Below are 19,760 nucleotides of genomic sequence, written 5' to 3' on the forward strand. Positions count from 1 at the left end.
CCCTCCCGGCGCCTGTGCTGAGGCCGCTCCCTACTGGAGGCCCCCAAGCGGAAGCCGTGCGGCGCCGTCGGCCGTACCTGCAGCCACTTGGTCAGCGGGGCCCTCCTGCTGACCCATGACGAAGTCTTGCACGAGGCCCCACAGGGCGCCCGTAGGCGCCACCGCCTCCAGAGCGGCGGCGGCGGCCATGACGCGAACTGGAAACCGTGGGAGGGGAAGTGGGAGGTGGCACGGGACGGGCCTCTCCGCGCACGCGCCTCCTGAGCCAATTGCGTGGCGAAAGATGAGGGGGCGGGGCGCTCTCTGGATTACGTGCCTGCCGGCTCCAGGCCCGGCAGTTCCAGGGAGGGATGGGACGGTCCCTCCCCAAGGGGCGGGGCCTGGAGTCGGGGCGGTGGCTCAAGGAGGGAGGGCGGCTGATGGGCACGCAGCCGGGGGCCTTTGAGGGCGAATAATTCCCAGCCCAGCTCCCTGGGAGACGGGCGGTGGGGCGGGCACCTGGCTGGGTGGGGCCGAGGGGCGGTACGCACCCTGGGGGAAGCCAATGAGAAAACAAGGCCGGCCCAAGGGGGCGGTGTCGTCGGTCACATGCGCACCTGGGGGGGCGGTGCCGCCGGCGCGGGCACCGAGAGCGGATGGCAGGGAGCGGGGCCGGGCTGGGGCGGGGTTAGGCAGGTGAGTGACAGGCTCCGGGGGGCCGGCCCCAGCTGGGAGCCCCGAGCGAACCGGGAGTAGCTGCGGCGGTGCCCGCCCCCTCTCTCCGCCCCTCCAGCGGAGCTGGTCTCCGGCCGGGCACCGTCGCGGGCCCCCCTGTCGCGGGCCCCCCTGGCCCGGCCACCTGGGACTGTGCTGGGTAGTCGGCCACCTCCCTCTCTCCCCTCGCCCGCAAAGTTTGTGGCGAAGCCGGTGCAGGGGTAGAGCACGCCCCCGGGGGAGATTGGGGAGCGCCGGATGCCGGGCGGCAGGAGCCGTTGACCCGGGACGCCGCCGTCCGGGGCAGGAGCGCGGAGCAGCCGACCACCCCTCCGCCTCCGGTGCATGGGGCCCGGCTGAGGAGCCAGCATGGGCAACTGCGTGGGGAGACAGCGCCGGGAGAGGCCGACCGCCCCAGGACACCCCCGCAAGCGAGCAGGTAACGACAGGGAAGGGAGCAGGGTCGTCGGCGCCCCGCCAGTTGTCCTCCTTCTTGCCCGAGAGTTGGGCTTCCCGAGCGACCTCCCACGGCTCCTGGCGCCTGGGTTTCCCCGATGGCTGCTCCGGAGCCAGACGGGGTCCCCCTGCCCAGCCCCGCGGGCCGGGGGAGCCGAGTTGGGGCAACCGCGAGCGCTGACCCGGCTGCGAGCCCAACTCGCTCCAACTGGGAAGCTCCGGGTGGGGGTGGGGGCGGGGGCAGGAAATGTTTGCAGACCGCAGCTGGGCCGGCGGCGGGGAGGAGAGCCCCGGGCGGGGGCGCCGCTGGCCCGTCAGCGGTGCCGGGGTCGGACGCCCGCCCGTCGGGGCACGGCGCGGGCGGCCAGGCGTCCCCAGAACTCGGAGCGAGCGAAACGAGAACAGTTGCTCCTTCCAAAGACTGTGTCATTATCGGGCTGCAGATCGTGTCTGCCGGAATCCGACTTGCAAAAGCAGCGCAGGACTCTGGGAAAGAAATCTTTATTTTTCCCGCAGGGCTTTTTAGAGCCTCCCGGTCGTCTGAGAGTCTAGGAAAGGTGGGGTGCGGGGTGGGAATCGCACTCGGGTTGTTGGGATCCTTCCCAGCCTTGGGAATGGGATCTGCTCCCTGGTGATCCGCGAGGGCCGGCAGCTCCTTCTCATTTTCTGGGTACACTCCTCCTATCCTGGCGCTTCGCCTGGGTAAGAGGTCTGGCGCTCGTTTCCCCGGGTCTTGTACTCACTTCACTTCCTTCTCTGAGGGTGTTGCGAGGGCCTTCTGAGAATGATAAAATCGCAGACTTTAGAGCTGAAAGAGACCTTCGAAACTTGTCTAGAGTCCAGATAGACCTACCTCCTCTTGTCTATGAAAAGCCCAGCTCCAGAGAGGTTGAGCAGCTTGTCCCCAGCCACACAGCTAGTCAGTAGTACAGATGGGGCTAGAATGCAGTCTCCTGTTCCACTCAGTTGCCACATATCCCTTTATGTAAGAGGAGCCACAGGCAGAGTTGTTAATGAAGTAGAAACTCTAGTTGGAGTTTCCTGTCTCCTTTGACACCGAAGGTTTGTGTTGCTTGAGTTCCGGAAACTGGGACGGAAGATGAGGGGGAACATGGGGGAAGCAGGGAAGGATGTCTGTGTGGTGGACAGGATGACTTGTGCAAGAAGCAACACGTGTTTATAGGGAGGACGATGTAGAATTTAGCGTTGAAGTCCTCTTGTCTGAGGGCAACCCTGGCCATTCTTCTGACTGAGGAAAGTTGATTCTCAAATCCAAAGGCTTTCTTCCTTTCATTCATTCACTTATTCAACAAATACTTATTATTTATGTGCTCAGCCCACATAGTTGATTTGTAGCATTTTTTATTGTTGACAACCCTCTCCCATTTGAAACTCCAACACCTCCCCCAACTTTTCCCTCCTTGGCATTGTTTTTTTCTCTGATCACTCCCGCCCGCCATTACCTCCTAGTGTGGGATGCCCATGGTTCAGTCTGACATTCCGTTTGTTTCTCTCATCATGCTCCCTCCCAGAGGAATCTTACTCAGCCCCCCAACTCGTCCGTTGGGAAGGCCCCTATGCTGTATCTTCAACTATTGTCTCTCCAACCCCAGACTCATATATCTAAATGCCCACTAGACACAGATGTAGTTAACCTTAGGTTCAACAGTTCTAAAACCAGCTCTGTATCTCTCCTCCTCAACTAGCTTCCCTTTACTCTTGCATTCTTCCAGCTGCCTAAATTTATACTTTGAAGAATTCTCTCTGCTGTCTTTGTCTCCATGTTCTGGAGGAGTCATTCTCTGGGCCCTGCTGGTTCTTCCTTCAGCAGGTCTTACAAACCTGCCCCTTGTCACCTCAAGGCCAACTCATCTCCCACATTGAAGTTAGTTCCCCACCAAAGGCAAATACATCTTCAGTTATTCATCCAGTGCCTGCACATGGTAGTGTCCCAGAAGGCATTTGTTAAATTAACCTGTTCTGAACCCTGTAAGTTCTATGTTCAGAAATCTTTCTGCCCCTCCCACTCCTACAAGAACTTTAACTTTCAAGGCTGTTCAAGTCTGGTCCAGTCCTACCTTTTAAGGCGTGATTTCTTTCTCTTCTTTGACATTAATGTCACCTGTGTTTGCTCATGCCCTTTCCCCCTTCTTATCAAGAGCCTTTCTTCTCTTCAAGGTCCACCTCAAATCCCTTATCTTTCTGGAAGCACCTTGCCTGACAAGTCCCCCCACCCCCCAGCAAACATGATTGCTCTTTCTGAGAACTCCTGCAGTCCCATTATACCACTTAACAATTAATTATCTACTCCATATTATTAGTCATTTCTTTGATGTTACAGTCATATCAGCAACTGCGCTGCAAGCCTTGAAGACCTTTGTGTGTGTGTGTGTGTCTGTCTCTCTGTCTCATTCATATAGTCATACACACACACACACAGACACACACACACACACACACATACACACACACACACTAGGCGCTTATCACAATGATTTGTACAGAGGAAGGACTCAATATTTGTTGATTTTAGAAGGCTTACATGGGAATTCCCTGGCAGTGCAGTGATTAGGACTTGGCTCTTTCCCTGCCATGGCCTGGGTTCAGTCCCTGTTGGGGAACTAAGATTCCACAAGCCGGGCTTCCCTGGTGGCGCAGTGGTTGAGAGTCCGCCTGCCGATGCAGGGGACACGGGTTCGTGCCCTGGTCCGGGAAGATCCCACATGCCGCAGAGTGGCTGGGCCTGTGAGCCATGGCCGCTGAGCCTGCGCGTCCGGAGCCTGTGCTCTGCAACGGGAGGGGCCACAGCAGTGAGAGGCCCGCGTACCGCAAAAAAAAAAAAAAAAAAAGATTCCACAAGCCATGTGGCACAGCCAAAAAAAAAAAAAAAAAAATTAAAAATAAGTTAAATAAATAAATAAAATTTTCACCTAAATGTTTTACTGAGGTATATATCTACATTAAAAAAAAAATCTGTTAGTGTATCTTTATTTCATTTCTGTGGGTCCTACTATGAATAGCTTTATTCATACAGTCCAAAGCCAAGGGGAAATCTGGAGGATGACAAGTTTGGTATAAGGGACGGACTCTCTCTTTTTTTTCCTTTTAAGTAATTTATTTATATATTTATTTTTGGCTGTGTTGGGTCTTCGTGGCTGCACGCGGGCTTTCTCTGGTTGCAGTGAGTGGGGGCTGCTCTTCGTTGCAGTGCACAGGCTTCTCATTGCGGTGGCTTCTCTTGTTGCGGAGCAGAGGCTCTAGGCACACGGGCTTCAGTAGTTGCAGCACTCAGGCTCAGTAGTTGTGTCTCACGGGCTCTAGAGCGCAGGCTTAGTATTTGTGGCGCTCGGGCTTAGTTGCTCCACGACATGTGGGATCTTCCTGGACCAGGGCTCGAACCCATGTCCCCTGCATTGGCAGACGGATTCTTAACCACTGCGCCACCAGGGAAGCCCGGGGCGGACTCTTTCTTAACTTCACAGCGTGCACCTGGCATTCCTGTGACATCTGCAGTTTACCCTTTGACAAGGACATAGTTTCATGTTGTAAGACTAATGCCTAAAACTCCCCCTGCCTCCCACCATAACTCTTATCTTTCCTTCGCCACTGCCGTAGTGGGAAGAAACCCTCAACAGAGAGCTAAAACCTGACTTCTAGGTCTAGGCCTGCAGCTGGGTAACCCTGGGCAAGTCATTAACCCTCTCTGGGTCACCCTTGCAATATCTCAGAAGGGGAGGGGGCTATACCAGATCATTAGAGCTGTTTTTACCATCTTCACAAAGGCAGCTGTTCTACACTGGAAAGTTAATGAGCTGAAATCTTACGCATTCTTATGTCACTCTTTGGCCTTTGTTCTGTCTTCCTAGTCACTTGATGGGTGAAGCAGAGACACAAGGCCTACCGGTCAGGGAGTCTTCCAAGAGCTAGAAGGATTAGGCGGTACTCTCATCTCATCAAGATTTGTGGTTGTCACTCTTTTTTTTTAACCTATTACTCTTAATACATTCTCAGTAAGTCTGAGTTCTCCCCTTCAGGTGCTGGGTGGTCTTTGCATGCTCCAGAGAATACGTGGGGAATTACTCCTTTGGGGGGCTCCCACCAACCCATGCATATACCCTGGATAGATCTGATATCTCTGCCCATGAAGTGGGTGAGGCAGCCCCTCCCAGGCCCATCCCGGGGAGAAATAGAGGTGGTAGAACAGGCAGGTGTCTTGCCCAGTTCCACCCTTTGAGAGTGTGGCAGGGCTGAAACCCAGCTATCTGTGATGTGCCAAGCATATCCACTTACGTTCTGGAATCTCAAGCTCGGGGTGGACAGACCCAGGGCCCTGTTTTGGGCTGGCTGGGCTTGGCTCTGTGGTTGCAAGAGAGCCTGCTTCTCATTGTGTGGGCTGCTGTGGCTATTCTTGAGGGAGTAATTGGGCAACTTCTCCATTTGCTCAGTAAATATTTACTGAGTGCCAGGCACGTTGCTGGCTGTGAACAGACGGAGGGTCCTTAGCCACATGGAGCTTATAGTTTTGGGGGGCGCAGACAGTAAACATACAAAGTGTGTGTGATCATACATAGAAATCCTGTATGATAATACATACAATTTTGTATTATTATATATGCTGGTGAGTCCCACATGTATAATTTCAGCCCAGTTTCTCCAACTCCAGCCTTGTATATTTTGCTGCCTGCTCAACACACCTAATGTCTAAAAGGCTTCTCAGTTTAACATTTCCAGAACAGAAAGAAGGCCCACCCCACCCCCTGTCCTCCCAAAGTCAGCCAATGGTGATTTCATCCTTCCAGTTGCTCAGGCCCCCAAAACTCTAATCTCATCCCTGACTCCTCCCTTTTAATCCCACCTCCACTTAATCAATAGATCCTGTTGTCTTTGCCTTAAATGTATCCAGAGCCTGACTCTCACCATCTTCACCACTTTCACCCTGGTTTAAGCTACCACTGGCCTTTTAACTGACCTTCCTGCTTCCTCCCTTGTCTCCCGACAGACTATTTTCATCACAGCAGCCAGAGAGATGCTGTAAACTGTAAGTCAGACTTTGTTACTCCTTTGCTCCCCGTCTCATTCAGAGTCCTTGTGTTAGCCTACAAGACACGATAGGATTTTCAACACCTTGCCTTTCCTCAGCTATCTCTTGTTCTTCATCCCCTGTTCCACCCCCTAAAATCTGAATGGGTCCCTCTCTCTCCTCTTCCAAGATTCCTCCCTTCTTGTCAGTCAAGGCCTCCCAGGCCATCCTTTTTTTTTTTTTTTTTTTTTTTTGCGGTACACAGGCCTCTCACTGTTGTGGCCTCTCCCGTTGTGGAGCACAGGCTCCAGACGCGCAGGCTCAGTGGCCATGGCTCACGGGCCCAGCCGCTCTGCGGCACGTGGGATCTTCCCGGACCGGGGCACGAACCCGTGTCCCTTGCATCGGCAGGCGGACTCTCAACCACTGCGCCACCAGGCCATCCTTTTTAAAACTGATCCCCTTCCTTCCATTACCTGCTCTCAGCATTATCTACCACCTTTTCCCTACTTTATTTTTCTCCCTGGCACTCACCATCACCTGACATTGGCTATCTCCCCTACTACGTGTGACCTGAGATTTTTATTTGTTCGTTCCATGGCACCTAGAGCAGCACCTGGCATGTAGTAGGTGCATAATAAATATTTGTGGATGAAGCTAGTGTGTAGAACAGAGCGGGTACAGTCTGTAGAAGAGCAGGAATGAGCAGCCCTGATTGCTGTCTCATCTTAGGTGGGTGGATGTATCCTAATGGACAGATTTAACTGCAACCTCAAAGTGGTGTTCTGTTCCTAGGACTGGCTTCTCTCTCACCCCAGGCCTGGGTAAGGTCTCAAATACCTGGGATGTAATTTCCCATGGTTTGGGAGCCTCTTGCTAGGAGTTGCTGGGGCTGAAGCAGGAGGACAGAGTGAAGCCCCTTACTAGGGTCCCAACCAAGCAGTTAGCACTTTCTTGTTATTTTACGTGTGCAGCTATGTAAGAGTGGACCCTTCTCCCAGGCACACATGGTATTTGTGGTCATTAACTCAAGAGGTGGGTGTGGGGTGGTCTGATAGAGTGTGAGGCAGGAAGGCGGGTGACGTGGACTCCAGGCCTCTCTAGCCATTGAATTGACTTGCTGGGGAATTTTTAGAATCATAGAATTTTAGAGCTGAAAAGGAACTTAAAGATTTCTTTAACCTCTTTTTCTTTTCCAGCTATTAAAAAGAGAATAAAGGTATGTCTACTCCCTACCAAGTTCACAGAAATATGGTGCAAACTATATAAAAACTGCATAAGCTCCTTTAAGTTTTGAGTATGCTAAGGTCAAGAAATTGTGGTCAAAGTTGAGCGTATTCAAAAGGGAGGGGGTGTGGTCTCTTTGCCACTTTCTTGAATGGTGATCTTGGGCAAGTCATTTGTTTGCTCAGTTAATCATCTCTTAAAAAAAAAAAAAGATGATATTTCCAGTTTACTTCAGAGAGATGTTGTGGGGATAAAATAAACTAACATTGTTTTTAAAATCACTTTCATGGCTTAATGGTCTGCTCAGATATGAGGTCCCAATCCAGAATGTGATCTGCCATTGATGGGAAATAAGGCCTTGGTTCTCTGCTCCTTCCTAGTTGTGTGTGCAACTTTGGACAGGCCTCTTGATCTCTTTGAGCCTCAGTTTCCCCATTTGTACAATGGGATGACTGCTGCCCTGCTCACCTCCCAGAGAGATTGTAAGAATCAAGTGCAATCCTGGATAAAAGGAGACTTTGTGAACTTAAGAAGTTCCCATTATTCAAAGGTAGAGGATTTTTACACACAAAAACCATAGCCAGTGATTTTCCCCAGATCATTGAAGCTTACTCTTTTTTAAAGAGCAAAACTATAAAAGAAATGTTTAAAAACTATTTTTGGATGGGAATCTTTCTGAAACGGATGATATGCTTCCCAGCAAAGTATACTGAGCATGAATAACCTCCTTTTTGCAACTTGGGGGTGTTGAGTTTGGACCTGTATGTACAAAGCCCTGCTTGGTGGAGATGGGGACCACAAAAGCCTCTTTCTCTCAAAAGCCTTTATCTCTGAAAGAAGGTGAGGGTGAACTTGTGGCAGGTGGAAGGTAAATTGCTGAGGAAGAGCCCATCACACAGTGGCCTGCCTCGAGGTCCCAAGCAGTATTGGTGTGGGTATGCTCTTGTACCCTGTTCTGGGCTCTGAATGAAAATAGCAGTCCTGCCTGATCAGTCACTGTACTCACGACAGTGTGAGGCCCCCAGGCTTTTCAGAATGTAGGGCATTGGGTCCCAAACTAAATGGTTCCCAGCTGCTGTGCTTTTGGGGTTCACGTTTCCACCTATAATTGTTGCTCTGTCTTCTCCCTGGTAGTCAGTGTCACTTTTTTTTTCTCATTAAAAAACTTGTGGTTAAATATACACAAGATAAAATATACCACCTTAACAACTTTTTTCTTTCTTTTTTTTTTTTTTTTTTGGCGGTACGCGGGCCTCTCACTGTTGCGGCCTCTCCTGTTGTGGAGCACAGGCTCCGGACGCGCAGGCTCAGCGGCCATGGCTCACGGGCGCAGCTGCTCCATGGCATGTGGGATCCTCCCGGACCGGGGCACGAACCTGTGTCCCCTGCATTGGCAGGCAGACTCTCAACCACTGCGCCACCAGGGAAGCCCCTTAACTTCTAAGTGTACAGTTCTGTAGCATTAAGTATATTCACATTGCTGTGCATCCATCACCACCATCCATCTTCACAACTTTTTCATCTTCCCAGCTAAAAATCTGTACCTATTAGACACAGACTCCCCATTCTCCCCTTCCCCAGCCCCTGGCAACCACCGTTCTACTTTCTGTCTCTATGAATTTGACTACTCTGGGTACCACATAGAAGTGGAATCAGGCAATATTAGTCCTTTTGTGTCAGGTTTATTTCACTTAGCATAATATCTTCAAGGTTCATCCACGTTGTACATGTGTCACTTGCCTTGCTTTTTAGGGGTGAATTCTATTGTATGTCTATACCACATTTTGCTTATCCATTCGTCTGTTGATGGACACTTGGGTTGCTTCCACCTTTTGGTTATTGTGAATAATGCTCCTATGAACATGGGTGTACAAATATCTGTTCGAGTCCCTGCTTTCAGTTCTTTTATGTATATGTCTAGAAGTGGGATTGCTGGATGATATGTTAATTCTGTGTTTAATTTTTTGAGGAGCTGCCATACTGTTTTCCTCAGCGGCTGCACCATTTTACATTCCCACCAGCAATGCACAAGGGTTTCGATTTCTCCACATCCTAACCAATGCTTGTTATTTTCTGCCTTTTTGATAATAGCCATCCCAATGGGTGTGTAGAGGCATCTCATCATAGTGGTCACTTCTTGAGATCCTGACTACCAGGCTCAAATAGCAGCCCCTCCAGTTTCCTGGGGGAACATATGGCTGAGATTGTTAGACTCGTACCTAGAGAGAGAGTAGATGGGCTCAAAGTGAAGCCCGAGGGGCCCTCCAGAGAGGGAAGTACAGGAGTTTGGGCAGGTAGATTCTGTGACATCTTTTCTGGTCAGTCAGAATCTGGCTTGCTTCTGGGTTTCTAATAATGTGGTCGATGGCTGGGATGGATGGACAGTGGCTTCCAGTTAAGCAAAGCAGTTCTTTGTTGTTACAATTCATGTGGCTCCCAAAGAACGTTAATGCTGTCTTACTCATATTGAGTGCTCCCTTTTGCACAAGAGATGCAGGACTATGGCTCAGGTGGGAGCACTTGGGATGGGTAAAAGGCAGGGAGTATTATAATGACATGGCCTCCTGGCGAGCTTGTCCGCTGCTCCAGGCCATGTGCTTCTCTCTAAGCTGTTGGGGACAAGATCTCCCTGCTTTCTGAGCCCACAGGGAAGGGGGACCAAGCTTAGTGTGCCCTCACACCTCTGACCAGCCCCAGGCCCTCAACTTGTGTCCCTTATTGCCCTCGGAAAGGGGAACCTGTCAGGAAAAGGGCTGGCGCAGGGTGTGGGGTGGGGGGAGTAGGGGGATGGGAATGGCTCCTCATTTGTACCTGTCTCCTCTGGGAGGCTGCCACCAGAGCCCAAACCTAGGCAGCCAGCCAGTTACCAGGCAGCCTGGATCTTAGAGGCGAGCCTGTGGACTTGGAATTTTGTTCTTTTTAAGGGCTTGTAGAGATGAAATTAGCAACAGCTCACCTTTGCTGGGTGTGTACCATGTGCCAGGAGCCTCCTGTGCAGTATCTCGATTAATCTTCACATCCATCCTATGGGTGGATACTATTATCACCTTTTCACAGAGGAAGAAATTGAACCTTAGAAAGGTAATGTCTCCTCTCTGAGACCATGCAGCTTGTAAACAGCAGGGCCTGATCTCAGAGCCTGAGGTTTTGGCCCCTGTATAGTTTACCTTCCCAGGAATGGGAGGAAGAGAGCACAGGGTTTTTTTGTTTTGAAACAAGAGTTTGTTATTGAGTACCTTCAGGCACCCTGCTCACCTTGTTCAATCATCTCTTTTGATTCTCCTCATTTTGCCTTATGAGAACATTCCTACCCAATTTACATAGGGGAAAGTAAACTGATTTCTGGTGGTCACAGGCTGAGCAGAGGCAGAGCTGGGACTCACTTTAATACTTTGACTCAAATTTCAGTGCTCTGAGCTCATTCCATTGTGCTGCCTCCTCCCATCCCCATGAGAAGAATCGGGAGGTGGCTGTGAAGTCTGCAAAGCTGCGAGGACTGGAGTCACTCCACTCCCTTCCCATTGCTGTCAGAGCCTCAGGTTTCTGCATCTGTGAAATAGGGACAAGAGTAGACCACTTCAGGTATTCAGGGATTAAATGTGATGATTTGTGTGAAGTGATCAGTGCAATGCTCACACAGGGAGATGCTTAGCAAATGATGGCAGTAGGCCATTCATGACAATAACCTAGGCTAAGTTCATTGTTTCTTTGGGGACTTGTATTCTACTGACTCTTGTTCAGCTCAGAGTATGGGGAAGAGCAGAGTGTAGCCTCCCTTACCTTGACCTGGGAAGTCCGACTCTGGCCACCCTCTGGCCCTTCCCCTGCACTCAGAGTGTATAGCAAGGGCTGACCCTGAATTTCTTTTGATTTGCAAAATCTGAGGTCTTTCAAAGAGGACGTTTATAAGGTAGAGTTTTTCGTTTGGTAACAGGTAATTATGACAATTATGACAAATATTTTATTCACTTAGTATCCATTTGCATTTTTTTATCCTAGCTCCTCCAGCTCATTAGCTGTGTAATCTGGGCAAGTTGTTTTGGATTTGGGGGCCTCACCTTCCTCACCTGTAAAATGGAGATAACAGTATCTACTCATAGGGTTGTCTTGAGGATGAAATGAGTTAAAGCACATAAATGCTTAGACTGGTGCCTGGGGCATATTAAAATATTCAGTAAATAGTAGTTATATTTTTTCATTATTATCAGCATGCTTGGCACTGTATTTAAGCCAGCTGTCCCCAGCCTTCTTCTTCCCCCCAAGCTGAGATATATGGCCAGTGAAGTTCATATACAAGACCTAGCTTCTGCTCTGTACCCTGGCTATTTACCATTCTTGTAACTCCACTCATTCAGGAAAACAAACAGGAGGCAAGTTGCACAAGAGTGATATTATTGCAGAGATAGCCTTGAATCTAGCTTCATTTTTTTTTTTTTTTTTTTTGCGGTACCCGGGCTCTCACTGTTGTGGCCTCTCCCGTTGCGGAGCACAGGCTCCGGACGCGCAGCCTCAGTGGCCATGGCTCACGGGCCCAGCCGCTCCGCAGCATGTGGGATCCTCCCGGACTGGGGCACGAGCCCGTATCCCCTGCATCGGCAGGCGGACTCTCAACCACTGCACCACCAGGGAAGCCCCTAGCTTCATTTTTTAAAAAATGTGAATCATTCACAAAAACTTGAGAACTTCAACTCTTGTTAGTTACAGGTCTCTTGCAATGTCCCGCATATTCTTGCCGATTCCAGCAACAACTAGTAGCTACTTTTCTGGGCTCTCTTGGAACAGATGCAAACACTTCTTGCCTGGTAGGTTCAGGGCTCGGGAGTGCCCTCAGTGTGCTCATCCTCAGCTTGGCAGAACATGTCTGGGTCTGCTGGGGCTTCCTTCCTGGAGCCTGGCACCTCCTCCATGAACTTCCAAGAAAGCAGTGATAAACATCACAGCAGGGCCACTTGTCCACACTTGATACACAACTCCCTGCAACTGGATTCAAAAACAATTGTTTTATAGTTATTATATACTGCTGTTTATTGAGTACTAACTGTGTGGCAGGCCCTGCAGTAGGTACTTCATACACATCTCCTCTAATCCTCCTGTTAATTCACTGCAAGTGATGTTGTCCTCATATTAGGGGAGAGGCTCCGTGATACTATTGCGCCCAGGGTCACATGGTGAGAAATGGAAGATTTCGGATCCCAGATTACTGTTTTCCATTTTCAGCCCTGCATTCCTTCCATGAAACACCTGCCTCACTGTCAGTTTCAACTGAGGGCTCACCGGGCCCTAAACAGGTATAGCTGGTTTACTGACGTCATTGCCACCCATGACTATCAAATAGTCTGCTTCTGCCAGTTCTTGCACTGTGTATCCTGAGTATGTTAGGAAGTGCACTTTGCGACAGCCTTCATGGGTTTGTCCCCCCTTCCACCTCTCCCCACCTACCCCTACTGCAGTGTCTGCTAAACAGACCACACTGTCCTCTGTAACATGGGATATCACACATGGCATTGATTTTTTTCACTTATGCAATGCGCTCTGTTCCCCCAAAATAGACTGTCACGTGGCCGGAGCATTTCCTTTCACGAACCCTCACAGCAGCTCCAGGAATCATCACCCCTGAAGCAGTCCCGTTTACGTGGTGATTACCACGTGCATTAGGCACCCTACTACATGTTTGACATCACTGCCTTCAGTGTTCACGTCAGCCCCAGGAGGTAGGCATAATTACCTCCACTTTACAGATGAGGAAGCTGAGGCTCAGGGAGGTTAAGACCCTAGTCCACGAAAGTGGGGGAACTGCTGTTTGAATCCTAGTAGTTGTACCCCAGGGGCCTGTATCTTAACCGCTATGGGAAACTGCCCCTAAATATTCACCGTAACTGCCTTGTCCCAGCCATGGTGTTAGCACAGGGCGCAGCGTGAAGAGTCAGTTCCTTTCCTCAAGGAGCTCACGGTGTGGTGGGCTGAATAATACTGAGCTTCTGTGATCTGTTTTTATTTATTCCATTTCCATGTGGGCACACCCAGGTGTGCAGATTCATGACACACAGCTCCAAGGTTGCAGGGTGAGCTGAGGGGACAGTCCCCGGCGAGCTGGCAGTACTCTGTACGGCTGTGTTTATGCCCCAGGTTTACTTCTCCATTTGCTATTTGCCCTTCTTCCCTCTGGGCTCTCACATCAGGTTCATAGAACCCAGAGCTCATCCGGGTCTGGCCCAGTGTGATATTCCTGTTTGTGGCCCAGTGCAGGGCTGGCTGGTGAGGACAAGGGAAGCCTTATTTGACTGGAAACTTGCTGCTATTATGGCTTTTTATAAGGCCCCAAATTATTTTTTGAAACATGCTGTATGCGCTGTTATTTGGTCCCACTCCCTGAGGAGCAGAGTGGGCTAGTCTTTGGAGTCCATAGGCAGAAGGAAAGCTACATTGGACCCTTTAATCTGTAGCTGACCTCGCCTATCTGAAGCTGAGCTTAGCGTTGCCCTGCTTTGACGTATGTCCCATGGAAGATTCAGGGCCTGGATGTCTGGTCCATTTTTGACCATTAAGCACGTTTTCCCGCAGCCCCGGACAGAGATTCTCAGTCTGCTACTGTTGACAGCACCATTCCTTGGGCATTCATCTATGCCAGGGGCCTAGGCCCAGGGGAAATATCCAAGGAGAGACTTCAGCCTGTGGGCCCTGTTCTGCATGTGTCTGGCTCACCACCCGATGCTGGTTTGGATATGGATTGATGGGGACCCCTTTTGTAGGCTGGGCCTGGGGCCTCAGTTTTTAGAGGTGAAATGATCCAAAAGCTGTGGGGCTGCTCAGAATCTACCCTTACCTTTTAGAAGAGAATTGGCGTTAATAAGGAATTCGGCTGGAGGAACTGGTTCCGAAATGTCAAGCCCCTGGTCTGTGGTCTGTCCTGTGCAGTCAGAAGTGGAGCTGGTACCTGACCCAGGGAATCTGACTCCATTTCCTGTGTCTTTTCTGTACATCCTGCCTCATTCCTGTGTATGCATATTATACATGTATGTCTCATCATCCGTGATGGCTTACAGTCTATCTGGGGGAAGGAGCAAAGACAAATGGAGGTGTGATACAATTTCAAGCAAGATAATGTGTAGACAAGTGCTGAATCATGCGGTGTAGACAGGTAGAGACAAAGGCAACGTGTAGACACTTGAGAAAGAGTCGAGGTTGGATAGGGCAGATATTAAGGGTAAGTGAGGAGAGTTTACAGAAGGGTTAGTGATTTGAGTAAGGGGTGCAGGTTGGAGAGAAGCAAGTAATACGATTTTCTTTATTGTAAAAGCAGTCTGTGTTTATGTAAAAAATGTGAGCAATACCAGAAAGCCCAAAGAAGAAAATCTCCTTCATATTCCCACCACCCAGAGAGAGTCTCCATTCCCGTTTGGTGTTTGTTCTTCTAGCCTTTCTTTCTTTTTTATTTTTTAGGCAGTAGAATCAAATTGGCGGTGTACACCAAGGTTAAGGGAAGGCCTCGAATAGCAAATGGGGAGCGTAGGTCAGAGCAAGCCTCTGCTGGTTCCTTACACATGGAGTGCAATGAATGAAGTGCTTCAGGAAGAGGCACCCAACATCCATGAGCAGATGGGATCGGACCCTGTGAGGAAGCAGGGGCTCCTCCACCCAGAGCTGGGACTCAGATTTCGTCGCCCACTGCAGAAGAGTCTCAGGTTTACTCCTCACTGCTGCTTCCCAGGGGGTCAAAGGAAAGAATTTGTCCTGAGTCATCTCAAAAGCTCGCTCCCCCCCCGACACACCCCCATCCCACAGACTCCTCTCTTTCTTACTTACCATCCAGTTTCTCGAGCAGAGTTCTCCTCCCCTGGAGTTGGGGCCACACAGCTGATTTTGCCACACCACAAAGCTGTGCTGCTACCTGAGGTCATTTCAGGGGAGAAACTATATATAGCGGAGGACTAGCATCACGACATCTCCATATTGTTCTGACCGTTTAGCATTGCCCTTCAGCTGATGCAGACAGGGTCACCTGGGACTCAGCGCCCGTCAGATGGGCTCTGCGTTGTATCTTCAGCGCTCTCTCTGTGTTCCCCAGCCAGTGCTCACCCACACAGGACCGGGGTTCTGACCCCTCCCAGTTCCAAGAGAGCCTTTAAAGGAGCTGCCTAGGGAAAGGGGCAGTAGGGAGAGTTCAGAGCCCAGAGTTCTCTTCCAGCTCAGCCACTTGGCACCTGTGTGGCCTTATGCCTATGAATCTCTGGCTCCTCATCTGAATGATAAAGGAATTGGTCTGGAACAGGTATTTTTGTTCGTTTGTTTTTTTGCGGTACGCGGGCCTCTCACTGTTGTGGCCTCTCCCGTTGCGGAGCACAGGCTCCGGACGCGCAGGCTCAGCGTCCATGGCTCACGGGCCCAGCCGCTTCGCGGCATGTGGGATCTTCCCGGACCGGGGCAGGATCCCGTGTGCCCTGCATCGGCAGGCGGACTGTCAACCACTGCACCACCAGGGAAGCCCAGGAGTTTTGTACTGTTGGTTTAAGCCACTGGAACCCTTTCAGATGCAAGCTTACAAGGTAGCCTGATATATACAACCAAATGGGCGTGCCCCTGGTTGAGGCTGGGGACACTGGAGCCCGGAGAGGTTCCACTGAAGTCTCAGGGTCCCGCAGAGTGCACAATTTGAAAACCACTAGGTGAGAAAACCCTCTGAGGTTTCTTCTTCTAGACTTAGGATTCATGGTCTGGCCTTGCAATGGCCTCTGGCATAAATGACCCATCAATAGGGGTGGAAACTTTGTGACCTCTTGGAAACTTTGATGGTCATCTTGGGGGAGGGGAGAATGGTACAGGGACAGAAATCTCGGGGCAGAGGTTTCTGTAGTGGGGGCAGCCCAGGGGAGCACAGTTTGCAGATCCAGTTGGACGTGCTGGCCCGCACCACCATGGGCTATTTTCTCCAGCCTGCTCCCGCTTGCCTTTCCTTTGAGTGCTGGTTTGTCCCAAAGATGAGATGAAAATGAGGATATAATGCACTTCAGGCAAGGAACGTGCATTTAACTTAAGTTGCCTGGGGCTGAGTTACATACTTGATACGTGGAGTATTTGCAGAGCATGGTGGTACCTTTGGCAGGAATCAGAAAGCCAGGATCTGGGGCCAGTTTTTTTCATTCAGTAAGTTTGTTTGTCAGGCACCTGCTTTGTATTCCTGGAGAAGCATAAGGGAGATCCCAGCTTTGTTAGGACCCCTTGATTTCGAGTTAACAGAAACCAGCTGAATCTAGCTTAAGCACAAAAGGTGATTAATTACAGGGTTTCAGGGGGTGCGCAGGACCCCACGGCAAGATTGCTGCCTGGCCTTAAGCAGGGATTGGAAAAACCTTGTCAGATTCTCCCTCTTCCCCTCAACTCGGCTTCTCCTTGGGCTTCCTCCTGTCTCTGCAGCCGGGCTTCCTCCTCCTTCAGGCCACATGGCCCCAGTGTTCCTGCTGCAGCTCCAGCCACACTCAGGGGGGCTTAGCTCTCCCAGCCCAAAGTCCAGATTACCAGAGCAGTGGGTCCAATTGGCCCAGCTTGGTCCACTCAGCTCCAGCCAGGGGGTGGGGTCACATGCAGTAAAACCTGTCTCGTGGGGACCACTTCTGACCCCGTGCGGATGCGGGGCAGCTATAGAAGAGGGGCACTTGTGAGCCGCACAGACAGCTGCAAAGCTGTGTGCTCCTCCAGCCCTCAGTGAGGAGCTCCAGTCCCAGGGCAGGAGCAGGTGTAAGAGGAGCACTTACTAGGCTCACAGGGAGACAGGAAGAGAAGTGACCCTTGGCAGAGCCTGCTTGTTGCCGAGTACACGGCTCTTCCAGTTGGGGCTGTCAGATGGAGGCGACAGGGCTCCCTGGGCTGGTGTTGGCAGTGTTCCCCACAGAGCAGGGGCCCCTCCGCGTTAGCTCAGGGGGAAAGGGTTTGTTGGCAGGATTACAGCGAGGCAGCCGGCCTCATGGGAGCTGGGCCTGAAGAGCAGTCAGGAATGGAGGCGGCTCTGTCTTTTGGGGGCTGTTGGCCTCTCCGCTTGTGTCTGAGCATCTGCTCCTGGCTTCCCCCTCCGTAGACCCAGCCTTCTCTTCTTACTCATCGGCTTGTTCCGTGACAGCACACCAGTGCCAAGTTCTGGCAGCGAGTAGATTGGCTACTCTGTGGCCAGGGACCACCCAGGTACAGGCAGCAGGTGGGCGCCTGATCCTGCAGGATGCGGGGCTGCCCCTTTCAGGACTCTGGGCAGGGCAGGTGTTAAGAAATGGTCTCCTCATACCTCCTGCAGTCAGGGGGAATGCTTGCGGACAGAGGAGAGGGGAGCCTGGAAGATGGAAGAGAGGAGGGGGCTCAGGAAGGGGGACCAGTCTGAACTGAAGCAAGGGTGCAGGGAGGGGCTGGGGGGCCAGTGCGTGCTTCGGGGAGGGGACAGTAAGAGGCAAGGCCTGAAAGGCACCTTGAGAGCTGAGCTGTGGGCCAGGGGTGTGGAGGGGATGGGAAGCCACTGGGAACGTGTGGCCAGGGCACGCTGCCGGGGACTTGAAAGGGTACCCTGGACTCTGAGGCTGAGAAGGATGGCTGGGGAAGGGATGGAGCAGGGCTGAAGACAGCCATGCCAACTAGGGGGAGGAGGGGAAAGGTCTGCCCTGACATGTTGGGAGTGGAAGTCCCTTTGAAGAAAGAATCCACAGTATTGGGTGACAGGTTGTGGGAAGCAGGAGGGCCAGAGGCGTGGGGGGAGGGGTGGGAACATTGGGGAGGGCCTAGCGACACTGGGAACTTGGGGAAGGGAGGCTCCTCTAAGGAGAGAGATCGTTAGCCTTACAGAGCAGCAGGGCTGCTGGAGTGCTTGTTGTTTTATGTTGGGAGAGCTGAGCAGAGTTAACAGGGAAAGGGAAGTCCCAGGCTAAAGGAAGGAGACTTCTGGAGAATGGGTCCTGGGCCCACCAGCTCTGCTTCTTAGGAACTGTGATCCGGCCCAAGGCGCTCAGCTTCCTCATCTTCAAAATGGGAACAATATCTGCCCAGTCTTCCTCCTAGCGATGTGAGGAAGGTCAGAGGTCACACACATGGCGATGCTTTGTGCACAGGAAAAGCTTGTACAGATGCGGGCAGCCTTGTTACTGTGGCTGTTGGTGTGCCGGCCTGCATGGTGACCCCCTCTGCAGGGTCAGGGAGCCTTCCTTCCCGTAGCCACCCCTGACTCCCGGATGATGTCGCTGCCAACTCCATGTTACCTGGGGTCATGTTGAGATCAGCACCCTTCTGGAATTTGAGCCTGGGGGTACCTGGATGGCCGATTAGGTCTAAGATTAGTCACCCCTCACCAATTTCAAGCATTCTCCTGATGGGTGCTGTGTGTGTGTGGAGTCCAGTGGGCCGACTGAGGCTGAGCTCTCCCTCCAGGAGAAGGAGAAGAGGCAGTTGGGGAAGGGCGGGATGTGGGCAGGCTGAACCATGTACATTTCAGAGTGGAGCTGGAAGGTGATTTCTCCCCCACGTGGGCCTCCTTGGCCTGTTCCCCAAAGAGAAAACCACGGAGCACTTGTTTCAAAGTTCCCAGGAAAAGGGGAAATGATGAAACCTGCATCCTGTTTTGATGAAACCTGCATCCTGCACCAGCCTAGGGAGGAGGACCCAGGTGGGGACAATAGATGGTGGCAGTGACAGGAGTACTGGTGAAATCCTGGGGCCTGCCGAGTTGGGGCAACAGAGGCTTGAGGAGGAGACCCAAGGTCAATGAGGGGAGAGCGTGTGGCCCTCCTTCCCCTTCTGTCCCCACCTTGCTCCATTTAGTAGCATCCGGCAGCCTGATAGCCTGCTTCGTTTTCCCCAGCCACCCCTCCCTCAGGATGTGGCCCGGCTTTCCCCAGCTGCCCACGTCCTGTGCTTCCTGGCTTCCTCCTGGCTCACCTGCAGCTTCCTGTCTCTGGGAAGGCCGGCTTCCTGTGCCCTCCTGTCTTTGGTTTGGGTCTTTCCCTGGTGATTTCTCTTTTTCCCCCTCCAGCCCCTTTGGCTGTTTCTGTCTGTTTCGCTCCTACAGAGCCTCTGCTCCTCCCAGCCCAAGTGAGACTTTGTATTCTCCTGCCAGCTCCTTTCCAAACTCGGGCCCCTTGGAGTATTACTTTTTCTAAATCGCAGCAGCTGTGCATTTTGCTGGCCTACCCAGCTGTTCTTGTCCTTGACCACAGAGGTCATGTCATTTATGACAATAAATAGAAAATGAGAATGAGAGGGTTGCCCGGTGCCTCTGGGCTCCCCTTCCAGCTGCCTGCAATCCTACTGGGAAACAGTAATAGTAATAAAAATAATAAAGCTAATGCTTATACTCTGCATTTTCACTTATCATTTTCCAGATGCTGTGCTAAGTATT

At 51.5% G+C, this 19,760-nt stretch overlaps 2 protein-coding genes across 4 annotated transcripts in view; one reads left to right on the top strand and one right to left on the bottom strand.

Moving 5' to 3' along the window:
• Positions 1 to 212, bottom strand: part of MMS19 (MMS19 homolog, cytosolic iron-sulfur assembly component) — a 32,454-nt gene extending 32,242 nt beyond the window's left edge. The window contains exon 1 of one of the 2 annotated variants that reach the window (XM_032607848.1): positions 78 to 212. In XM_032607848.1, coding sequence (XP_032463739.1) covers positions 78 to 189 — 112 coding nt within the window. In that variant the 5' untranslated portion in view covers positions 190 to 212. The remainder of the gene's footprint in view (positions 1 to 77) is intronic. The other variant, XM_032607851.1, reaches the window with a different exon arrangement.
• Positions 213 to 687: 475 nt separating this feature from the next.
• Positions 688 to 19,760, top strand: part of UBTD1 (ubiquitin domain containing 1) — a 52,458-nt gene continuing 33,385 nt past the window's right edge. Inside the window, exons 1-2 of one of the 2 annotated variants that reach the window (XM_032609042.1) lie at positions 688 to 1,132; positions 6,149 to 6,187. Coding sequence is in view for 1 of the 2 variants with exons in the window: in XM_032609040.1 (XP_032464931.1) it covers positions 1,063 to 1,132 (70 nt within the window). In the remaining variant the exon portion in view is untranslated. The remainder of the gene's footprint in view (positions 1,133 to 6,148; positions 6,188 to 19,760) is intronic. The other variant, XM_032609040.1, reaches the window with a different exon arrangement.

This window comes from Phocoena sinus, chromosome 16, assembly GCF_008692025.1.
Source record: "Phocoena sinus isolate mPhoSin1 chromosome 16, mPhoSin1.pri, whole genome shotgun sequence".
In the NCBI taxonomy this organism is placed as follows: Eukaryota; Metazoa; Chordata; class Mammalia; order Artiodactyla; family Phocoenidae; genus Phocoena; species Phocoena sinus.